This window comes from Rhinoraja longicauda, chromosome 20 (genome assembly GCF_053455715.1).
Source record: "Rhinoraja longicauda isolate Sanriku21f chromosome 20, sRhiLon1.1, whole genome shotgun sequence".
Taxonomy (NCBI): domain Eukaryota; kingdom Metazoa; phylum Chordata; class Chondrichthyes; order Rajiformes; family Arhynchobatidae; genus Rhinoraja; species Rhinoraja longicauda.
The window spans coordinates 27,548,057-27,573,310 of record NC_135972.1 but is presented as its reverse complement, the minus strand read 5'-3'; the positions used below and the strand labels follow the sequence as shown (position 1 = coordinate 27,573,310).

Sequence of the window (25,254 nt, the reverse complement as noted above, 5' to 3'; positions counted from 1 at the left end):
GCTACATTTGAAATAGTTGAATTGCATTCTTCTAACAAAGAAAAGCAAATTGTTCAGTTTTCATGAGGCAACTGATCCATTTCCAACCCTATTTAGTGTCTAACTCTACTGGAATTATAATGCAAATTGAATCATTAGCTCGATAACTAACGTAGTAATTTATTTGAATGATATTGTTTTGGCGAAAATTGGCTGAAAAAAAACTGTGCCCACAGATAATGTGGTCATGAGAAGTACAATGCAGGTGAGTAAAGAAGAGAGACAACACTCCTGAATCCATTCACTTGCTTATTTTCCACATCAAAACTTATGGACAATCAGGAACATGAACAATGAGAGAATTTCTGACCACATTTCTACTACACTACAATTTTCCCTTTAGAAACTCGGCAGTAGACATGAGAACTGCTACATCAATGACCAGGTTAGAGGTCTTGCGGGAATTAGTCTGCCCAGACAAAAGAGAATCTAGATGCCACATCCCAAAAACCTAACTCAAACACATTAATGCAAAATAGTATTCAGCCCATTAAGTTTGTTGTGATCAATAAGGCATGAAGGGACTCAATCTGAAACATCACCCATTCCTTCTCTCCAGAGATGTTGCTTGCCCTGCTGAGTTACTCCAACATTTTGAGCCTATCTTCGATTTAAACCAGCATCTACAGTTCCTTCCTACCCAATAAGTCATAGGTGTTTACTAATCGATGTTCTTTAAATTGATGCTATTATCTCGTACAGTACGAAAGAACAAAATTGTTATCCAAGACATTATATAACTGCTTCACGCATATAAAAACATAAATAAATTTAAGTATTAACTTCATCCTGAGTCAGTACCTCAACATTTCTGTTGTAAGAGCAGTGAATGCATTTCGCCATGGCAATCTAAGCGACTCAGGTCCTCTTCTCTTCTGTCTGATTAGTGGTGCAATTTCACAAACGTCAACAAACTCTGTGCTACAAAAAGAGAGAACATTTTGAAAGGTTAGAACAAAATGTTTCCACCCCAAACATTTATGGGAATATTTGATAATTTCCCCCCCCTAAATATAACCATTTTAATTTTTGATCCTCAATGAAAATGGTTAATTTCCACCCGCATAAGACAACCTACAACACTTTGATATATCATTTTCTTCCTTATGTTCAAACCCTTCCAGGACTTGCTTCTAACTCTGCTCCTCCAGTTTTGGTCTTGTAGACATCCCAACATTCGGCCATATATGCAGCAGTCCCCTCAGCTATTTAGTCTCTCATCATGAGTTTGCATCCAGAACCTAGTCCCCTTTCTATCCCTCCCTCGTTCATAATTTTCTTCAGTGCCTACTAAACTGAATACTGGCCTCCACTGTCAAATATGCTTGAAAAGTATATTTGAATAGTTTACCAGATTAAGAGGTGCTACATACATTATCAAATGGAGATGATAAATTCCACTTTAACACACAAGTTATTCATTAATTTCTACTTTGTGACACTTACTGAGCACCATTTTTTAGTCCCATTTGTTCTTCTAAAGCACCTTCAGATGTTTTACTAATTAAATGTTCTACAGACATGTAAATTATAATGATAAATTCCCGTTAACTTCATTTACATATAACCTTACCTCACAATTATATTTAATCTTTATTATGTCTACATACACCAGTCCAATTTGTAAAGAAAATGGTTTCCGAAATCTACAAACGTCACAAAGTCAAATTTGTAAACTATTCCAGAACATATAAAGCACAAATAACTATGTCAGCTCACCTTGGGAAAGCAATGCAAAATGTTTTATTCTCATGACATATTTTTTGATTATGACTTTAAACAAAGTTGAAAGGCACCAATCACATATTTTTCTATTTTACTTAATAATTGCCATCATTCATGATTTTATGAAAGGCAATTGGGACCTTCATATGGCTCCAGGTCCACATCTGTGGCATGGTTGCTCTGAAATCACTTTATAATGTATGAATGAAGCAAATTAGACCTAGAGCAAACTTAGCACTGAAAAAATAGTTTGGCACCATTAACATAACATAATTGATCAATGGAATGCAAGGCCATTCGCTTTCACTCAATCGTTCTGAAATATTATTGGGCTGGGTAAACTTAAGTTAAGCACTGAGATTTACCAGTTTTCAGCCTGGGAAAGGGACATTTCCGATTTCCCATACTGTGGAGAGAAACTGTTCAGATCATTCCTCACGCATGGCTGGTGATATTTTTTTCTGTTGACCTATTAAAGTAAAAGAATAACTTTATGAAAATAAAAAGATACTTTATTGCCACATATTAAAATGAGATGTGCAAATACACACATCAGTTTTATTTTTTTTTAAATTGAAAAATAAAACGAAGGGCAAGTCCAGACTCAAATAAGGCAAGGGTAATTTCTCAGCTGTTTGTTACCACTAGTGGCTGCTGGAACTACATCAAAAAGCACAAACTAGCCTATAGTGCACATGCTCTGAAACATCATGCATGCACTACCCGGACGGAAGCTCTTCTGCTGGTGAACAGCATGAACAATTGTCGGCAGGTGTAAACTTGCAACTTTCTGCGAGATCATGGTGGGTGGCAGGAAGAAAAGCGGAATCTGTATCAAACCACTGGTTATTTGTCATCGGAAATGCGTCCGTTTCCGATCGGAAATCGTGACAATATAGCAAAATATTTTTCTGTTACCTATTTCTTCTAAATGGCCATAAATAATAGTGGTTTTCACTGGAACATTAATAACAATTGAAGGGTTAAATAAATTATCAAGGCTTAAAATTAGCATTTTGACAGAAGAGTCAAAATAAAAATCAAATACTCAGTTCAAAAACACAAGGGAAACAGTGGGCCAAAATGTTTCATAAGGGTTAAACGGCATTTCCCTTTATGGCAGAAATATATACTTTCAATTTTAAATGACACGCTTAGATCAGTGAAATAGTTTGTGAAACACTCAGGAGTGATATTAAAAAACACAAATAATGCACAAATCTATGCAAGAAAAACAAAACAGTTCTTACCTTGTCAGGCTTATGCATGACACCAGAGCTACAATAGCACAGCTCATATTTCCTTGAGACAAAACAAGCCATCTCGTCACATCGAGTCCGTGCCAACCAACAGAGTAACTCCATTCCCCAACCAATTTCCCCTCTTTCCTATTCTCCCCACAGTTTCATGAACTCCACTAGATTTTATCACTCACCTAAACATAATAGGGCAATTTAGATTATTTTATAAACTTCTTTTGGGTGTGGGAGAAAACAAGAGCAGCCTGGGGAAACCATGCAGCCGCAGGACGATTGTGGAAACTCCACACTGATAGCAGCAGAGTTCAGGATTGAACCCAAGTTATTGAAACTGTGAATTAGCAGTTCTAACTAAGCTACAAAATCACTCTTGGCACTTAACACATGGATGAATTACTTTGTGCTAAATTAAATCACTTCTGTGATTAACTGAATGATGGTCCAACCCCATATTCTCACAGTAACATCTCAAAATTGAATATAAAAACTACCAAAGATGTTGAGATATAGCATTTAAGAAAGTGCACCACAGTACTGACCATTGTTTGATATATTTTTATATTCAAAGCTTTAGAATGAGCATTTGTGACTGCCTGTCACCACTTTGTATTATTTAATAGACAATCAAAACTGTAATTATCCTGATAAAACTGCATGCATCATCCTTGTACCAACTAAAGATGAAACTTGGAAATGTTTGCCACAGAATTTGTACAGACATATCCAATGCACACGTTATTGAAAAGTGATATTTCAGATCCCTAACCCTCCAGCTACTACTGTCCATGTGACTGCTTGAAACATCTGTTCTGCTGATTGGTAGTCAGGAATATGCAACTGTTGTTTGCTTCATTTGCTGGTATCTATGTGTCTAATTTGTCATATTAAAAAAAAAAAATCAAGATTCTTGTTAGGATGTAGCAGCAAATGTAATAAATATCAAAAAGGTTCTTCAAAATAAAGTAATGCTCTACAACAGTTTTGCTTTATACCATGTCATCTGAAATATGTTTAACACCAATGCAAATAAAATAGTTTTCCACAATACAGATTGGCAAAGCTTTACACAACATTTAAACTAACCTTATTGTTAGTCTTTTGGGAACTCCTGCTCCTTTTGTTGCAGGCGATGATCGATATGTTATGTTTTTCACAAAATTCAGTTTGTTCCCAGTCATCACGGTGCCCTGTTTAATTAAAAAAATTGCGAATGGTGCTGCACATAATCTTGATTTTAATTCCCTGGTCCAAAACACTCAATCATATGGAGCAAAGATTTCATGCTCCATTTCTAGCCCCCCCCCCCTCCCGTCTGGTCATCTCCAGAGAAAATAAAGTATTATTTACTTTCTGTTACCATATACTATCAAAATAAAGCTAGTTTTCCACTTACTTTTGCATCTGTCCTTTATGCAAGTGCATATTCCATCATGTTCTCTGAAAATGTCATAGAAAAATAAACAAGGTTTTTTGAGATGTTTTCATAAAATCATCATTATCTTAAAAAAAGTTGGCTCGATTGTAATGTAATGGAGAGTCTAATTGCACTTACAAGTGCTCCCAGTTACGACAGAGATCTATCCCTCAGAATCGTTTATAACCTAAATAGTTCATAAGTTGGAAATGCAGATGCATATATATATATTGAAATAAAAACATTAGCCAACCAAGAGTGACCTACAATTAAAACAGCACGTTTATCTTAACCATTCATAAATATAGAACATAGGTGCAGGAGTAGGCCATTCAGCCCTTCGAGCCAGCAGCGCCATTCAATATGATAATGGCTGATCATCCAGAATCAGTCCCCTGCTCCTGCTTTCACCCCATATCCCTTGATTCCATTAGCCCTAGGAGCTATATCTAACTCTCTCTTGAAAACATCTTGAGAATTCTTGAGAACAGGGTTCTCAATTGGCAGAATATACCTGAAGCAGCTGGCAAACCCATCCCGTGAGTATCCCAAACACTTGTTCATTTGTATGAACTCTAGGAAAGTTAGGCGCTTGTAATCCGGGAGGACCTGTACTGTTACTGGAGTGTAAATCAGACAGAAGCAATTGAAGTCTGTGATTAAACATGGAGATCAGAAAGATGCTGTATAAGCTGGCATGACTTTGGTGAAAGGACCTGTGTAAATTGGTACGGCTCTTCATTTTCTCACTGAAGAGACTTGGCATTGAAATGAATGCAATGGCATGTATTTGATTATTTTTAGAATCTACTAGCAAAGAGGACCCGTTGGGCCCGTCCCCACACCCCCCATTCTCTCCTCCCCCAACCCCAATCTTACTCTCCCCACACCCCCCCTTTCCCCACGACCTCCCCTTTTCCCAGTACCCCTATTTCCCCCACCACCAAGCCCCCTTCGGACGACCCCTGTTGTCCCCCTCCCCAGTCCCCATTCTCAGACCCCGCCACCATTCTCTCCCCCAGACACACTCTTACGGTCCGGGGGGGGGGGGGGGGGGGGGGGATAGCGGGGAGAGGGTCTCCCGGGTGTGGGAGAGAGGAGAGAAGCAAGGGGAGAGAGGAGAGGGGAGCCCAGACGCACAGAGCTGAAAGCCTTCAATAAATCAGTAGGAGGGGGGTTGCACGAGCTCTTGTCACATGGGCATTTTGACGTCACACGCTGAAGGCCATGGAAAAAACGGCTGGAATTTTTTTAAATTTTACTAAAACCTCTGTAACTTAAAAAATACACGACCGAATCAAATAAAAAATCATTTTCCAGCAACGTTCAGCGTCGTGATTAAGGCGGTGCAAAAACCGTGGCGCTACGGTTCACCTTTTTTGCCGAAATTAGCCGAAATAACTGAGATATTTTTTTTGTTGACTTTTAAACCTCTGTAACTTAAAAAACATACGACCAAATTAAATAAAAAAATCATTTTCGGCAAGCGTCCAGCGGTGTGATTAGGCGGTGCAAAAATTGTGGCGCTACGGTTCACCATTTTGCCGAAATCACTGTTACAAACCTGTTACATACATATATACTCTTCTGAGTTTTAGTATATTAGATGTCCACTAAATTCAGCTAGATAAACTTGGGATATTTCCACTCTAGTGCAAATATTTTTAACAACATAACAGGTCTTAATCAGGACCAAACAACCTTTTTGATGTTCAAAATGTAGTTCAACAAGCAGAAACTTCAATCTCCTGAACTTAAAAATCTAAACAATTTCTTTCTTTCTTTGTCATTTCCTGTTCGTTATAATTCCTTGATCCCATATTTTTTCCCTCTCATTTTATTTTCTCTATTGAGTTGGATATTGAATTCAGTATCCTACCTCCTGATTCAGAATGTCTGTGAATTATTAATGTTTTATAAAATTAATTGGTTAAGGACACATATAATTGCTTTCACTACTCACACTGGTCCAGCATTACCCCCCCCCCCCCCCCCCCACAAAAAGATTCAGGAAATATTAACCTTCTAATTACAGTAAACAATAATAATCTTTTATAACGTCTAGGTGGAAATGCAAAAAAAAGGTTAATTATATTTTCAAAATGACTCACTTGTGGATATTCCTGTTAAGAATGCCAAATTCCCTTATGCTAGAGAATTGAAGTAACAATTTTTAGCTCCAACAACATAGAAAATCCAATGGTTTCATTACACTATGATGTGCAATGTGCCTTAACATTCCATTCCTATTTTCTGGAAACAATTCCCAACCTGCACAGAATTACAAATGGGACAAACCTTGCCGCACTGAACATGTAGATTAGAATCACCGGTTCTCAGAAGCAAAAAGTTCAGTAAGTTTTGGACATATGCCGCTGAACATGAAATTACAACATTCAATGAGCCACGGTATCCTACTAATGAATTCTACACGGCAGTCCTATTTGAACTCTGCAACAATAAGTTTGGAAAATTATCTCTCAGACTCTATTGCGGGTCAGACCTAGAGTCAGTTTCCATTGATTTCAAAGGCGATTCAGGCCTCCGGATTAGGAGGCAAAAAGCATGTAATTTAAAAATGTTTTAACTTGGTTTAATTATTTCTAACAACGGGTAGGATTGATGGACAATACTTCAAAATATTGTGGGCAAGCATCTGCCTGCATTGGAAAGTTAGCAGCCTGGAAGAGGCCTGCATTGATTGCCAAAGCTCCAAAATCTTCTAATTCTCCAATCAAACTGGCCTCATGTCACTTGGAGATTGGAATCTACTGGTCTTCGCTTGAACGAGTATTTTCCCCGACCAGATATCCAGTTACCACCAATGTTGCATTTGGTCTACTGAATGGTGAGACCTCTAACTGATTGAGACCATGGAAAGGATCAAGATCTCTGGCTTAGGTTAGGACATGTGGGATTGATAAACTGACAGTTGTCAGGGCCATGATAAGGCCTGTCCTGGTATCAGGTGAGATTGTGACCAATTTACAAGGGTTCCATTATGAGAATTGAGGTTTTTTTTTGTATGTGGCCAAGATTCCATGGTCAAAATTCTATGAATGCTGATCTTTTCTAAGTAAACAACAATTACGTTTTAAAAAACACCAGTATAAATTATCATAGACTCACTGCTATCCATGGAATAGCATGTTACTTCAGTTGCTTTCAAAGTATGCTTTGTTATGGTTTTTTTCATGTATGCAATTCAAAGTGGATGTTTATTGCTACCAAAGTGAACTAAAGCTAACTGACAGCATCATGCAAGCTCCCTGCCATCACAAAAGCCATTCTCCAGCCCATTTGGTTCAGTCCATTTGATAATCAGTCTACTCTCAATTATCAAAGTGATGGAACTATTGTTGAACTATTAAATGTTGTTTACTCATCAAAAACCTACATTCCCAATTTTTGGTTTTGGCAGGACTACGCAGCTCCAGACATCCTTGTAATCTTGATCCAAAACTGGACCAAAAAGCTGCATTTCAAAGACAAAGTCAGATTATATGTCTTCGACTATCAGGCAGCATTTGACACAGCAGGGCATCAAATTACTTGGTGAAACGGAGGTCAGTAGGCAAAGAACATTCTCGTGGTTGGAATTGTACCTCACAAAAATGGTAGATGATGCAACAGTCTGAGGTTAATTATCCCAGCTCCCAAACATTACCTCCAGACCTCTTCAGCATGGTGTCCTAGACCCAATCACCTTCACCTATGTCCTTCCATCATAAGGACAGAAGCTGGGAAGTTTGTGATGATTGCACACTGTTTAATTCCACTGGCAAATCCTCAGCAATCAACGAGGCATAAAATCCTAAGTGGGTATGACAGGAGGCTGAATAATGAGGCAGTTAAACGGAAGGTATATACATTTTAAAAAGATCACAGAATTAAGGATTACATGGAAGTGGCACAAAAAAAGGGGAGCGAGGGCAGAGCAGCCATAATAATCCTGAATGGCAGGGCTGGCTTGAGCAGGACTACTTCCCAATCTATTTTATTGTGCTCTTGTGAACTTTGTTGAGAGTTAGGCAGGATTGATAAAGTTGCGTGTCCTACAAGATAAGATGTCCACGAGTTTAATATTCCAGATCCATTAAAGAAAAAGTCTTCTCCAAGCAGAGAGCATTGTGAACAAGTTACTACAAAAGGTTCTTTAGGAATTTCTCTAAAGACTCTGCCATTACAAACCTTGTGACGCTAACATAATGTCCTTTAATGTTGCTATCCCTCTGCTCTCTTGAATTTTTAATTAAGCACTGTTTCACTGGAATCTGAAATTTGAAGAAAAAGAGATGAATCTTAGTTTTGAATAAAACATGATATACTTCCTATTTCACAGTCTCATGACACACATTAGATTTTTTTTGTTCATTTAAGATTGAACATTCTTGGATCTTCAATAATACTCAACTGAACTATATCTTTACCCAAATGTTTGGGTTCATTCTTTTCTCAATATTTAACATATCTGCAGTTACCCAGTTATCAACAATAATATCAATCATACCTTTGTGTTACTCTTTATATTGTCTTGTTTGTAAACCACACTGAAAGGTTTTCTGTCTATTGGGCAGGAACTGAGTTTCTGTAAAACAGATTTTTTTAAAATGCAGATTTAAGTTCTGTATAAGCCACTCTTCTGTTTTCCATGGTATGCCCAGTTTTTATATTCAAGCAATGAAATCAACAGAAAAAAACGATTCATTGGCTGATAACTCTCATTTTCATCACAAAATTTCATTGCAGAATGGACAATGGTGAATTGCCAACAGTTTTATTTTTAACTTCAGCTGCAGTATTGTTTCCCCATTCATTCCCACAGAATTCTACACCATTGCTAGATTAGTCATAGAGTCGCCACAGACGCAGGCTTTGCGGCCAACCATTTTCCCGTCTACCATCAAGTACCTATCCATACTAATCCCATTTGTCGGCACTGGATCCGTAGCCTTCTATGCCCTAGTCATTTAATGACTCTCACTAAATGTAGTGAGGACCTGAATCACCCATTCAGGCAATATGATCCATATTCCAACCAGCCTTAGGGTGTAAACGTTCTTTCTTTGATCTCTACACCCTTATCCTAAATCTATGCTCTCTAGTTTTGTGTACATATGCCAGAGGACATGTTTGTGACTTCTCCCTTATCTAAGCTTCTCGCATTTTAATATATCAACCACCCCCCTCAGTCTCCTCCATTCCAAGGAAAACTATCTCAGTCCACCAACTGAAATGTTCCATCCTAGTCAACATCCTGATCAATCTCCTCTGCACCCCCAGTGCATTCACATCATTCATATAGTTTAGCAACCATGAATGCCATTGCCATATCTCCCACCATCATATCAGTCACCAGACACATAAACGGAGAAACGGTGTAAATACTATCACTATCGGAGGTCAAGCATTTGGTTTTCTGGAGTATATGAATCATACCTTACTCTCCAAAAGAATAATCTGCATAGCACAAGTCAAGGTAGAAAATGAGTGATGCAAGACTGATTGGGGGGAGGGAGAAAGAAACAGAGATTGTCCTGGTGTACTTAATAGTACACGTCTAAATGCTGCTAATGAACAAGGCAGATGGGCAAAAGATATAGCAATGGATGCATATTGAAGCATATTTTAGTCATTAGAGAAATATGGTGCACAGAGAGGAAGAAAGACCAGCAGAAACTGTTCTGGTCAAGGGGTTTTAAGATACAAGACTTTAGCTTAGTTTGGAGATACAGCATGAAAACAGGCCCTTCGGCCAACTGAGTCCACACTGATCATTGATCACCCGTTCATGCTAGTTCTATGAGAACCCACTTTCGCACCCGCTTCTGACACACGAGGCACAATTTCACAAAGTCCCATTAATCTAGACCTGCATGTCTTTGGGATGTGGGAGGATACTGGAGCTCCCTGAGGAAATCCACACACAGAGAGAGGGGAATATTGGTTAAAGAAACCATTACTGCTGTATGAAGGAATAGGCTGGTTGGATTATGGGGTGAGGAGGGAAGAGATGATTGAATGGCGGAGTAGACTTGGGCTGAATAGCCTAATTCTACTCCTATCACTTATGATCTTATGATTATCAAATGGAGTTATACAAGTTGAACTTCAGAACAATCATACTGTTGGAAGTGCATTACTGCTTCCCCACAATCCAAAAGAAACACCAGCACGTAAAAGGAGAAAAATTTAAACATGTGCAAAAACAATGCATCAGTGATTGTGGGAGATTTCAATCACTAACTATAACCGAAATATTGCCAGTGTAAATCATATTAGGGAAAACCGTATCTAGCGAGGATGGAATAAGCCGAACAAGGAGTGTGGAAATACAGCCTTCGTGGGTTGAACCTGCAATACCATCCAGTCATGTTACTTTAAGGAAGCAAGTTGATAGCAGGAATGCAAAAATAGTTCGTCTGTCTGAAGAAGGGTCTTGACCCGAAACGTCACCCATTCCTTCTCTCCAGAGATGCTGCCTGTCCCACTGAGTTACTCCAGCTTTTTGTGTCTATCTTCGATTTAAATCAGCATCTGCAGTTCCTTCTTACACATTTCATCTGCTCAATTCCTGGGATGGGTGGATTTTCTGGGCAGTAGGATTAAGTGGACAGGAGTGATATACTTTCCGGTAATTATGCTGACAACCGTGCCAATTGCTGCTTCACTGATTGCCACTAGCTACCAGCTGCCATAGATGTCGAGTAAGTTCAAAGCTAGTTAATGTCCTCCCTCTAAATTTCCGCAAATCAAAAGCAAACCATGTTTGTTCTGACACATGCTGAAACATGCTGTAGGTATTCCACAGTAACTGTCTGTCCCTATTCATCAAGGATAACATGAACTTAGCATATACAATGCTTCAACTGCCTACTTCTCTGGTGAAGAATATTAGCATTCATACTTATTCTAAATTTGGTGAATACATCTATTGCTTGTATTTTCTTTTCCATCATGCTAAACAAATAATTTGGGTATAAACATCTCAACTGGTATAATTACATCCTCTGTTGTACCCTGCATGACTAAGTCACATAAACACTTCTCAATACTGTTACATTTCCAATTAATTTCCAAATATAACAACATTCTTAAAGTTAAATTATTTATAATACTATTCAATTAACAATTAGCTTACTTCAGCCCATGTAAGAATGCACCTCAGGCAAAAAACGTGGGAGCAACTCTCAGGAACAGCCACCTCTTGTTCCACAAAGAGGTTCAGACAGATAGGGCACCAGTCAATTTTATCAGTGGTTTGAACAAACAATCCATTATCAGCTTGTTCCTGTTCATTTTCTTCACCTGTTAACAAAATTAGAAAAGTGATCAACTCCAATTGTGCAATAATAATTCACAGTAAGACAAGGAAGTCATATTAAAAAAAGATTTAACATGTACTCTTACCTTAAGGACAATAACATCTAACATAAAAATACAATTATTTTAGGGATGGACATCATTGATGCATTGACAAAACTACTTCAAGAGGACTGCAGTAGGTGATTATGGGTTAAACAGTCGAGGTCAGTCTGAAGAAGGGCCTCGACCCGAAACGTCACCCATTCCTTCTCTCCTGAGATGCTGCCTGACCTGCTGAGTTACTCCAGCATTTTGTGAATAAATACCTTCCATGGGTTAAACAGTAGTGATCATATAGGGGCTGGCATAAAACTGAAACAAATGTAATCATGGATGACTCTAATCTACAACTGCCACTATCTACGACTCTATCTACTACCCCACAACAATCTACTCTAAACCCAGAGGATTATAGCTAATTTACTGGAATTTTTAAAATAAACTATAGAATGAATGAGGTGTATTTGGACTTTAAGAAGTTTTGTAAAGATCCCACATAGAAGACTCGTATGCAGAATTAAAGCACATGGGGTTGGAAATAATCTGCTGCTGCAGATATAAATTTCAATGAGAGAAAGGAAATAAAGAGTTGTAAACAGGTCCTTTTTTGAGAGACAGGTAGTGATTGGTAGGTGTGTAGGAAGTGCTTAGATCCCAGCTATTTACACATCAAATGTGTGTCGTTCTTCATAGTGAGAAAATATGAGTACGGGAGCAAAGATGTCATACTGCAGTTGTATGGGCTTTTGTGATGCCGTATCTTAGGTATCATGTGCAGTTTGATCTCCTAATCTGAGGAAAGTTGTTTTATTTCTATCAAGAGAGTGCAACAATGTCTGCATTGGCAAGATGAACAAATGAAGAGAGATTGTAGCGATTGGGCTTATATTTGTAGTTTAGAAAAATAAGCAAGAAACTCATTGGCATTTATAAAAACCTTTACGGACTAGATGCAGGAAGGATGTTGCCAACAGTGTAGGACAGGTGGGCTACTGTGGAATTGCTCAACCTTTAACCAAATTCATTTTATGAGTGAAGCAAAAACTTAGTGGAGAAAAGAAAACAAGCCAGTGGAAGAATTCAGTAGAGTTTTTCCTCCACTCAGTGGAAGGAAAATGCATAGTCTATGTTTTGGCTCATCTGGATTGAAAGAGGTAAAATATCCCGTATACCGAGGCGAGGAAAAGGGGAGGGGCAACAGCTGCCAACGATAGGTGGATCCAGGTGAGGAAGGGTTGATTGGGAAATGGAGCTGGGGGGGGGGGGGGGGGGGATGGTGATTGCTCCAGAGACCACCGGGAAGTGTGAAGTGGAGAGAAAAAAGGCTAGTTTATGGAATCTGATAAATAAGGAGTAAAGTGGAACTAAAAGGGACGGATGATAGAAAAAGTGTTGGATACAGATTAGATGGAGAAAGAAACACGGTTATAGGGGATGGGGTTTGGAAAGAGCAGGATTTAAGAGAATACCTTGGTAGATCAGAAGAAAGGGACAGTATGCATTTTCAGCAATATTTTTAACAAAAAATTTAATCTCTGAATCATTTGAAATGTTCAAATTCCATTTTTTAAATTGCAATAAAACACAAGTGAAGATAGGCCATTTATTGCAACATATAAAGAAACACGGCAATAACATCATTAATATGTAGGAAGGAACTGCAGATGCTGGTTTACATAGAAGACACAAAATGCTGGTGTAACTCAGTGGGACAGGCACCATCTCTGGAGAGAAGGAATGGGTGATGTTTCGGGTCGAGATCTTTCTTCAGACTGAGGAACGGTCTCGACCCAAATTGTCACCAATTCCTTCTCTCCAGGGACGCTGCCTGTCCCACTGAGTTACACCAGCATTTTGTATCTTGTCATTAATATGCATATTTTAATAGCACCAAGAAAGTACATTATTGGAAGCAGCTGATTTTGATGCCTGCTTGTTTGTCCACAGCAAATATTTGAAATTTCCCATTTCATATTCCAGAAATAAATCTACCAAAAAGGCAACTATCAGGATGCAAACAGATATTCACTTGACTAGCAAATAGTTCCTAGTGCAAGCTGATATAAGAAACAGATGGCTGTCATGACACAACATGTCAGTGAAACAAAAACACATTGATTTTGTAATGATCTTACAATATTCAGGAAATGGATATTATGATATCGTTTGGGGTTTAGTAATAAAAAAAATCAAGTTCAATGTGATACTGTTTTTTGAAGGCAACAAAATATGCATCAAACTATTTCATATATTTCACACAGTCATAGAGACATACATCACAGAAGCAGAGCCTTCACATCACCTTGCCCACACTGACCATCAAGTATCCATCTATACTTAGCCCAATTACCAGCACATGATCCATGGACACCTATACCGTGTCAATTAAAATGATCACCCAGATACGTTTTCTCTATGGTTGCAAGAGTACCCGCCTCCAATACCTTCACATGCAACGTGTTCCACATTATATATACATGGCATGTTTATCTTCTGTAAAACTATACCGTTCGCCTATATTTTGTTGGTAACACTCCAGCTCTTGCGACATTTGATTTACACCATTTCAACAGAGATTAATTAGGCCCTTTTAAAGTATATCAGAGTATAGGTATAGGTATTAAATGCATACCCAAGATTTATAAAAATATGCTGTTATCAGTTACACAATAACAACAAAGCCAACCTTCTGACAGGGCAAAGAGATTGAGACAGAATAGAAAAACGGAGACAAAAGCGGTAATAAATATTAAAAGTTTAAGAGTAAAAAATAGTCCAAAAAGATGAAATGTGCACAAAATAGAGATAGGAATAAAATATAATAAAGCTATTATATAATGATTGCTTCCTTCAAGTATCTATTTTGGAGGATACACAACAAATCCCATAAGGAAAGGTATTTATGAACCACTGATTGTCAATGAAAGTTCTCAGATTCTGAGGTTAGAAATAGTCAAATTGTGCAATTTTCAAAAAAAGCTAACAAATCAAACCAAAGCAACTACCGACCTACTGGTCATGCATTACTGCCACGCAAACAAGTGGAACCGACCAAGCAAAAAATATGCTCAATAATTACCTTTCCTCTAATAACTTTGATGGCAGTATCCAAAATGGATTCAGAAAGGTAAATGTACTTGGCCGACGATCAAGTTGTTTATATGCACATCTCCTGCGATTGCAGGGGAAAGTGCCCGGGGATGGGGTGGTTTGAGTAGGAAGGGACGAGGGGACCAGGGAGTTATGGAGGGAACGGTCTCTGCGGAACGCAGAAAGGGGAGGGGATGGGAAGATGTGGCCAGTGGTGGGGTCCCGTTGTAGGTGACGGAAATGTTGGCGGATGATTTGTTGGATACGCTGGCTGGTGGGGTGGAAGGTGAGAACGAGGGGGATTCTGTCCTTGTTACGAATGGGGGGGGGGGGGGGGGGAGCAAGAGCGGAGCTGCGGGATGTAGAAGAGACCCTAGTGAGAGTCTCATCTATAATGGAAGAGGGGAAGCCCCGTTTCCTGAAGAATGAGGACAATCCCTGTTCCGGGCGTACACTGGCCCCATCCCCGAACTCTACCTCCGCTACATCGACGACTGCATTGGTGCTACCTCTTGTACCCATGCAGAACTCACTGACTTCATACACTTCACTTCCAATTTCCATCCTGCCCTTAAATATACCTTGACTATCTCCGACATCTCCTTCCCGTTTCTGGACCACATCTCCATCACAGGAGACAGACTAGTGACTGACATCTACTATAAACCCACTGACTCGCACAGCTATCCGGACGACACTTCTTCCTACCCTGTCTCCTGCAAAAAGTCTATCCCCTACTCCCAATTCCTCCGTCTATGCCGCATCTGCGCCCGGGATGAGGTGTTTCACACTAGGGCATCAGAGATGTTCTCATTCTTCAGGAAACGGGGCTTCCCCTCTTCCATTATAGATGAGACTCTCACTAGGGTCTCTTCTACATCCCGCAGCTCCACTCTTGCTCCCCCCCCCCCCCCCCCATTCGTAACAAGGACAGAATCCCCTTCGTTCTCACCTTCCACCCCACCAGCCAGCGTATCCAACAAATCATCCGCCAACATTTCCGTCACCTACAACGGGACCCCACCACTGGCCACATCTTCCCATCCCCTCCCCTTTCTGCGTTCCGCAGAGACCGTTCCCTCCATAACTCCCTGGTCCACTCGTCCCTTCCTACTCAAACCACCCCATCCCCGGGCACTTTCCCCTGCAATCGCAGGAGATGCAACATCTGTCCCTTTACCTCCCCCCTCCACTCCATCCAAGGACCCATCAGTCTTTCCAGGTGAGACAGAACCTCCTCCAACCTCATCTATGGCACCTCCACCAACCTCATCTATTGCATCCGCTGCTCTAGACGTCAACTTCTTTACATCGGCGAAACCAAACGCAGGCTCGGCGATCGTTTCGCTCAACACCTTCGCCCAGTCCGCCTTAACCAACCTGATCTCCTGGTGGCTGAGCACTTCAACTCACCCTCCCACTCTGACCTTTCTGTCATGGGCCTCCTCCAGTGCCTCCTCGAGTGCCATAGTGAGGCCCACCAGAAATTGGAGGAACAGCACCTCATATTTCGCCTGGGCAGCTTGCAGCCCAGCGGTATGAACATTGACTTCTCCAACTTTAGATAGTTCCTCTGTCCTTCTCTTCCCCCCCTCCCCCTTCCCAGATCTCCCACTGTCTTCCTGTCTCCACCTATATCCTTCCTTTGTCCCGCCCCCCCTGACATCAGTCTGAAGGGTCTCGACCCGAAACGTCACCCATTCCTTCTCTCCTGAGATGCTGCCTGACCTGCTGAGTTACTCCAGCATTTTGTGAATAAATACTTTCAAGTTGTTTATATTTATATGACAAGCAAGAGCTACCAACACAGGTTGTACCACCAATCTCTATTTCCTTCCAGAAGGGAATCATTCTCACTGCAAGGACTGTTGCCTTGCATAAGGTATTTTATTCAGTCCATTTTTGCTTTTTGAAAGTAAATGAACACCACATACTCTCACTCTACTTAATATGACGACTTTGTCAGAAGTTAAGCTTGTCATATACATATAAACAACTTGATCGTAAATGTAGTTGGTGTGGTTAGTAACTTTGCAAATGACACAGAAAAGGGGATAGTTTTGAACCACAAAGGCAGTTGTCAAAGGTTTCAGATATGGGTAGGGAACTGGCTGATGGAGTTTAATCTTTGCAAGTGGGAGGTGTTGCACTTTGGGAGGTCAGATGTATAGGGAGAATATACAGCTAATGGCAAGGCCCTTAACAGCATTGATGTACAAATCTATTTTAGGGTCTAGGTTCATATCTCCCTGAAAGTGAGCACAGGGATACAGTGATAAAGAAGGTGAATGGTACACTTTCCTTCATTGATCGGTGCCTTGAGTATATGAGTCAGGAAGTCATGACGCAGCTTAATAGAATTTTGGTTAGGCAGCATTGTGCAGCTCTAGTTGCCGCAATAGGATATGGAGGCTTTAGATGTGCAGTAGAGATTTACCAGGATGCTATCTGTATTAGAGGGTGTTGAGTATAAGGAGAGGTTGGACAAACTTGGATTGTTTTTTCAGGATCGTCACACGATAAGGGGAGACCTGATAGGAGTATATAAAATTGTGTTAGTCATAGATAGGGGAGACAGTCAGAACCTTTTTACCAAGGTGGAAATGTCAAAGACTAGAGGGAACAGGTTTAGAAATATACAGTGCCCTCCATAATGGTTGGGACAAAGACCCATCATTTATATATTTGCTCTATACTCCACAATTTGAGATTTGTAATAGAAAAAAAAATCACATGTGGTTAAAGTGCACATTGTCAGATTTTAATAAAGGCCATTTTTATACATTTTGATTTCACCATGTAGAAATTACAGCTGTGTTTATACATAGTCCCCCCATTTCAGGGCACCATAATGTTTGGGACACAGCAATGTCATGTAAATGAAAATAGTCATGTTTAGTATTTTGTTGCATATCCTTTGCATGCAATGACTGCTTGAAGTCTGCGATTCATGGACATCACCAGTTGCTGGGTGTCTTCTCTGGTGATGCTCTGCCAGGCCTGGACAACCTGAGGGCACTGTATGTGTCTTTGGAGTGGTGGGTGCCTGGAATGCACTGCCAAGGGCGGTGGTGGTGGCAGATACAATAATGATATTGTACGATGATGACAGTTGCATTTAAGAGGGTTCTAGATTGGCACATGGATCTGCAGGTAATGGAGGGATATGGATCACATGTGGGCAGGGAAAATTAGCTTTACTTGGCATCGTGTTCGGCACAGACATCATGGGCTGAAGGACCTGTTCCAGTGCTGAACCGTCCTGTTCTCGTCAAGTTAAAAATATAATCTGAACTGATCAAATTTAACTGACAAGAAACTAGAAGAGGCAGTTGGGCAAGATGAGGCAGCTAATACACATAAACCAATATACTATAGGTTCTTCCCACATTACAACAGGGCTCTGTTCCTGTGAACTTTAAACTAGAACAGGTTTACAACTGTGGAACAGGGTCAGGTAAAATCATAAAGAGATTATTTTTATTGGGAAATTGAGTAAATTTGGGAGGGAAAGAAACATTGTTATTTCTTAAGGAATGTCAACATAAAATGAATGACCTTGCTCTTGTGATTGAGCTGTCAGTCAAAACCTCTTTTAATACATATTGCACAATGCCATAAAAAATATATGATCGGGTACCCTCCCATGGCCAATATGATATGTAAAATAACAGATAATTGGCTCTGTAAATTGCCCCTGAAATGTAGATGAGTGGTAGATATTGAGGGGCAATTGAGGAGAATGAATAAAATGAGATTGGTTAAAATGTGTGCTGGATGGTCAGTTTGGATTCGGTGGGCCGAAGGGCTTGTTTTCAATTACTCCAAATATAATTAGAAAATAAATTAAATTACCACCTCTGAATTCAACATTAAAAAACTACATCCTTCTTATGATTTAATTTTGTTTGAAAAACAGTAAAACAAGAATCAACCAGTGGCTTAAAATGAATGATGCGGTTAGGAAACTTTTCTTAAGTGTTTCAGTCAGATAAACAAAGGACATAAGGTCTATAGATCCTTAAGCACTGTCAGGCTCAGTATCTTAATAAAAGTGCTGTAGTGGTTATGATGATGCTCCAGAAAAACAGCAATACAATTCAAACTTAGTGAATATGAATTCACCAAATCTAGCCATTTATGGGCCAGAACGAAGAAAAATGATCAAAGGTGCTGGATCACTTTGAAACATCCTCACTGCATCATTAATGTCTTTCCTGAAGGGGAAGCTGACGCATCCAGCTGATTTGACCTAAATACATTTCCAGGAGTCCAATATGTGGAAACTTACAATGCCTATTGAAGCAGCCCAGCAAGTTACTCAGTTATAAAACACACAGTAGCAATCCACCGTTCTGAAAATTCCTCACTGAGATTTCATCAAAAAAGCTGACATTCACCACAGCAGCCTTAACATGGTCAAGGGCAGTTTAGCTATGTGCCATCAACAAAATAGATCCATTTTGTTCCAGCGATATTGAGAAGTGGGGATATTCACTCAGGTAAGTGTCTCTGGAAATTTTCCCAAACCTATGAAGAGTAACAAGGTCATGCTAAATAAAATCAAGAAAAGTCTCCTGCAAATCCCTAAACACAATCCAAACAACAGAAGTCTAATCAATGGATGAAAAAAAAACAACACACAGAAATGTCGTCAGTCCATTCTCTCCACAGATGCCACCAGACCCGCTGAGTTCATCTCGCACTTTGTTTTTTTTTGCTCAAGATTCCAGCATCTGCGGTCGTTTGTGTCTTAAATGGAGATCTCTTTTGGCTTGTATCAAAGCAGCAATTGATTCATTGTGGTATCAAGCAGCTCTGTAAACAGTTGTCAAAAGGTATCGAAGGGGAATACACTCCAATGGCTGGAATCGTACCTTGCACATAGGAGGATGACTGTGTATTTGCAGGTCAATCAATCATCACAGCCCTAGGATATCCCTGCAGGAGTTCAAGGTGCTGTCCTAGACCCAATCATCTTCAGCTGCTTCATCAATGACCTTTTCTTCCATCATAAGGTGAGAAGTGGGGAAGTTCGCTGAGTGCACAATGTCCAATTCCATTTGCAACTCCTCAGCAAATGAAGCAGTCCACGTCGGCATGCAGCTAGACCTAGACAACATTCAGACATGGGCTGGTAAGTGGCAAATAATACTTGTGCCACACAAATACCAGACAATGACTATCTCCAACAAGAGAAAGTCTAATTACCTACCCTTGATATTCAATGGCATCATCATTAATTAGTTCCTTGCCATCAACATCCTGGGGTGGGGGTGAGAGTTGCCAACGACCAGAAACACAAAGTAGACCAGGCACATAAATACTGTGGCTGCAAGAACAGGTGGGTGTTCTTTGGCATGATTCACCTTCCTGACACCCAAACTTGTCCGCCATCTGCAAGGCACAAGTCAGGAATGCAATGGAATAAACGATTTGTAAGCTGGGTTTTAAACTAAATAGGAGGGTACTAGGAACAAGATATCTAATATTTCAGGTAATGAAAGAGCAGTGGTACAGGACCCCAAGGGAGAAAATGACAAGCAAAGCATGACAGGCTGGGGTGGTAAATGTAAACAAAAGTTTGTAGCACAGAGTAAATCCTGAGTTATTAACAACTGTATAAAATCATTGCCCAATCATCTTTATTTGAATCATGTAGGTTTTGCGATAAGACAGATGAGTTGATTGCACAGAAAACATGATTCGAGTATGATCTACTAGCGATATTGAGGAAAGGCTTGCAAGGTTATCAGGATGGAGTGCTCAATATTTCAGATACAAAATGATCCAAAAGAACAGGCCAAAAGGGAAAGGAGGAAAGAGCAATTCTATTAATTAAGGAAAGTATCAGTGCAGTATTGAGCCGTGATATAGAGATAGTGAATAGAATCACTTTGGATTGAAATCATGAATTGTAGGGAGAGAACACATATGGAAGTAGTCTATTGGCCTCCAAAAGGTGACTGCTTAATAAGGCAGAGATTAAATGGGGAATGTTTTAAGAAAATGTTTAAAGGGACCTGCAATTATCATAGGAAATTTTAATCTACATACTGATTGGACAAATCAAAGAGATAAGGGCATTGTAGAATTTATAGATATGTCAGAGATTCCTTCTTAGAGCAGTGTGTTACAGAATTCACCTGGGAACAAGCTACTTTAGATTTGTCCATGTGCAATGAGGAAGGATTAGTAGGTCTTGTGGCTATAAATCCTCTTGGATGTAGTGACTATGTGAAATAATTCTAGATGCAGTTTGAGGATGAACACCAAAGGAGCAGAGCTGGTGCCTTAAACTTAAATAAGGGAATTTAAAATGGTATGAATGTGAGGTTGTCTAAGGTAGACTTAAAATATGCTAAAAGGCAGCCCAGCAGATGAACAGTGGTAGATGTTAAAACAGCTGGTGCACAACGCTCAAATTTAGCCCAATTAGAAAGAGGAATTACATAAGAAATAGGTTCAATCTGCAGTTAACAAAGGACATCAAGGATAGCGTTACATTGAAAATAGGGCACACAAAATTGCAATGACTGACGGAAGATTGTGAACATTTAGGATCCAGCACAAAAGACAAACAAGGGTGAAATTTGATTTTGAGATGAAAACAAGCTGTAAGAGTTTCTGTGGATGCATAAGTAGGAAGAAAGCAGCTGCAGTAAACATAAGACCTCTAGAGAATGAAGCTGGTGAATTAACAACTGGAAATAAGGAAATGACAGATATATTACATCAAATGTTTGCACCAGTCTTCACTGTGAGTGATATTGCAAATATCTCCAAGATAATATAGGTTAATTTCAAATAAAATAGAGGAAAATCCCAATAAAAAGGAATAATGGAACTCATGGACAAATCATTGAGACTCGATGACTGTACTTGAGGGTTTTAAAGGAGGTGGGTGTAGAGATGGTGTACACCCATTGGTTGAAATTTTATGAAGTGTAACAACTCATGGGAATATATATTAAGAGGATATTGAAAAGTGTGGAGAAGCAAAAGACCCTTGATGGGCATGTGCAAAGGTCCCTGAGGATAGCAGACAGGTCAACAGAATAGTTAAAAAGGCATCTGGGATGCTTTCATTTGTTATCAAAGAAGAGAATAGAATACAAAGCACGAAGGTTAGGCTTGAAGTGTATACAATGCTTATTTGACTATAGCTTAAGCACTGTGTCTAGTTCCAGTTATCACACAGAAGGAAAGATGTGATTGCACTGGAGAAGATGAGGAGGAAATTTTCAAGAATGTTGCAAGGACTGGAAAATTATATCCATGAATAAAGATTGGATACTCCATGGTGGTTTTCTATGGAGCAAAGAGGGGTGGGGGAGACTTAATTGAACTGTATGGAATGGTGAGGAGTTCGGGTAGAGTAAACAGAAAATACCTTATTTTCTTAGCTAAAGGACTAAAAACAAGCGGTTATGGATTTAAAGTTTTAGAGGAGATATGATGTAAGTATTTCACCTGGAAGATGTTTGGGGTCTGGAATTTGCTGCCCGAAAAGGTGATAGTGTCTGCAATTCTCAAACTGTTTAAAGAAGTGCCTAGATGTGCACCTGAATCTGTACACAAAGCCATAGCTGGCACGGATTAAATCCTGGAATTTGAGATTAAGTTGGGTAGCTCTTTTTCAACTGGAATGGACATGAGGGCTGAATAACCTTGTCAGAATTATTTCTGATGTACAGATGATGGATAATTGCGATGACTTAGGAAGTTAGAAGTGACTTTACAGTTATTTATTGTGATCTAGCCGATTTTATCCTTGACTATGGAGCTCTACGAGTTCTGCCAAGTAAGCTTGCTTAGTTTCTACAATCTTAATATTTCCTGCAGCCTCAGTGGGAGGATGTAAATAGTGTCCAGTTATAAGGTGCTGACTAAACACAATGCTGCGTTCTGGGTGATAATCCTCAAATATTGTTGCAGCAGATCTATCAAAGTAGAACAGGAGGGCATCTCCATTCATGAGTGAATTGAGCCTTGTCAACAATGCAACAGGATTTTAGGGTTCAGGAAGTGAACCATTCATCCTAGAATACCAAGAATGGCAGACTGCAGTAATGATGCAGTCAGTGAATCTCGAGTGTGGGTTTCTTGCTCCTCAGTGGTTCCATGAGTTTTTGTCTAATTATCCATCTGGGCTGCATGTTGCAGGACTACCACCAGGAAGTGATAGTAATCCTATCACATGATGGGGTCAATGAAGAACCCATGGATTCCATGCCATAATGCAAATGTTGTACCCGAGGAGCAGTCCAATCTTCCAAGACCTACTGATGACGACGATTCCTGAAATTCCATGGCTACTTTTAATTGCCATCAATAGATTTCATCTGGATCTGTCAGTTTATCTCCTTCAAAGATGCTAAGCCCCATGATCAATCTTCTTTTATCCAGTTTATTCTTTCCATTATTTCATGTCCTTTTAACTATATCATCGTTTCCCTGTTCATAAAGACAGCTACAGAATATTCATTAAAGACCCCCACACACACCATCTGCCTCAACATATGCATACATTTTGATCCCTAATAGACCCTATTTTTTCCTTATTGGTCTTTGCACAATATCTTTGGATCATATGTGATTTTACTTGCCAACAATACTTATTGCCCTCTCCTTTTGTTCAACTTTCCTTTAATTTCACTACTGCACTTTCCATATACTTTGAGTCTTTCTATGATATTAAATTCCAGTTTTCCCCCTGTGATGTCTTATCCTACCTTCTAGATGCTTCATTGCGTAGGAGGACACAAAAGGCCACATTTTCTTTGAAGATACATTTACTGAACTCTCTGAAAGGCCTTCTTGATTGCCTCTCATTGCTCCTCAGTGGTTCCATGAGTTTTTGTCTAATTATCCATCTGGGCTGCATGTTGCAGGATTACCACCAGGAAGTGATAGTAATCCTACCACCGCAAGTAGGAATTTCCAGTCTACTTTTACTAAATAGCTTGTCTGGTAAAATGAGTCCAGCCACAATTTACAACTTTTACTCCTATTTTACTGATGCCCTTTTAAATATTCATGCTTAATCGAATCAAATTATAAATGAGTCCAGCCACAATCACAAAAGTGCTATCCTTCCCTGATGCGATCTCCTGGAAAAACTAAATCCAGGCTCTTCAGCTGACTGAGCAGCAATCACCCCGCAAACGAACACTATCCTACACGCTAAGGGCAATTTACATTTTTTTAACCAAAGCCAATTAACCCACAAACCTGTACTTCTTTGGAGTGTGGGAGGAAACCCATGTGGCCACAGGGAGAATGTACAAAGTCCGTACAGACAGCACCTGTGGTCAGGGTCAAAACCAGGTCTTTGGCGCTGTAAGGCAGCAACTCTACTGCTGCGCCACTGTGCCATGAAAAAAACATCCTAGTGTTCTGCTGCAGTAGTGCAATGCAAAAATGTTTTGATTGATCAAAAATAACTGGCTAGCATTCAAAAGCCCGAACTATTGATCTGGAAACACAAGTTCAAATCCTAGCATAGCAAATGGAGAATTTAAGTTAAGGCATCTGATTAAATCTTGAATAAAACATTGGTATCAGGAACAATAGCCCTTGAAAACTACTAGATTGCTGTAAAAACTCATCTGACCCACTAATATCCTCCAGGGAAAGTTCTGGCCTAACACAAGACTCAGGACTCACAAATGCAGTTAACCTTTACTTGCTTCTTTCATGCAAGGGCAAAGAGGGAGAGACAACAAATGGCACCCACTTTCTATGACCGAACAAACAGTTTAATGATTCTCCTAATACATCATCCTTCTTCATAACTGTAATTCATTCTAGAACCAATGTTGTCACCACTTCATTTTATTTTAAATTCCATAATTTATCTGAGAACCCTATAAACATGAAAACAAAGCTGCAAATCTGCTACTGTTTCTGCAATAGCAATATTACCGTAACTCCATGTGACAATCAATGTATTTGGCTAAACCTGTCTCAGGAGCATCAAAGCATTAGTGGTTCAAAATGGCGAATAAGTACCACCTCAAGACAACACGGGATCGGCACATCGTGAGATTAAATTTTACAAATACTCATTCTGAAATGCCTTGCACCAAACACAATGCCGCATGGGGAGAGGTATGCGTGCATGTGTATGGATCCGAGTAAGAAGTTGAACGCAATCTGGAAAGTACAGCCTAAGGTGGTGGAGGTAGCTACTCTCAACATTTAAACAGCATATGGATGAGTACTTGAATCATCAAAACACAGAGAGCAACGGACCAAGTGCTGGTAAACAAGATTAGGAATGATAGATACTTAAAGGTCAGCAATAAAAACGGTGAAATGTTTATTTCCCCCTCTTTGCTGATTGCTTCCACAATTGTT

At 39.7% G+C, this 25,254-nt stretch overlaps 1 protein-coding gene across 1 annotated transcript in view; it reads right to left on the bottom strand.

Moving 5' to 3' along the window:
- Positions 1 to 25,254, bottom strand: part of scaf11 (SR-related CTD-associated factor 11) — a 62,580-nt gene that overhangs the window by 26,758 nt on the left and 10,568 nt on the right. The window contains exons 3-9 of the mRNA XM_078417294.1: positions 11,579 to 11,745; positions 8,948 to 9,025; positions 8,629 to 8,711; positions 4,417 to 4,460; positions 4,107 to 4,210; positions 2,130 to 2,233; positions 841 to 960 (exon numbers count right to left, since the gene is read on the bottom strand). Of these exons, the coding sequence (XP_078273420.1) occupies positions 841 to 960; positions 2,130 to 2,233; positions 4,107 to 4,210; positions 4,417 to 4,460; positions 8,629 to 8,711; positions 8,948 to 9,025; positions 11,579 to 11,745 (700 nt within the window). The remainder of the gene's footprint in view (positions 1 to 840; positions 961 to 2,129; positions 2,234 to 4,106; positions 4,211 to 4,416; positions 4,461 to 8,628; positions 8,712 to 8,947; positions 9,026 to 11,578; positions 11,746 to 25,254) is intronic.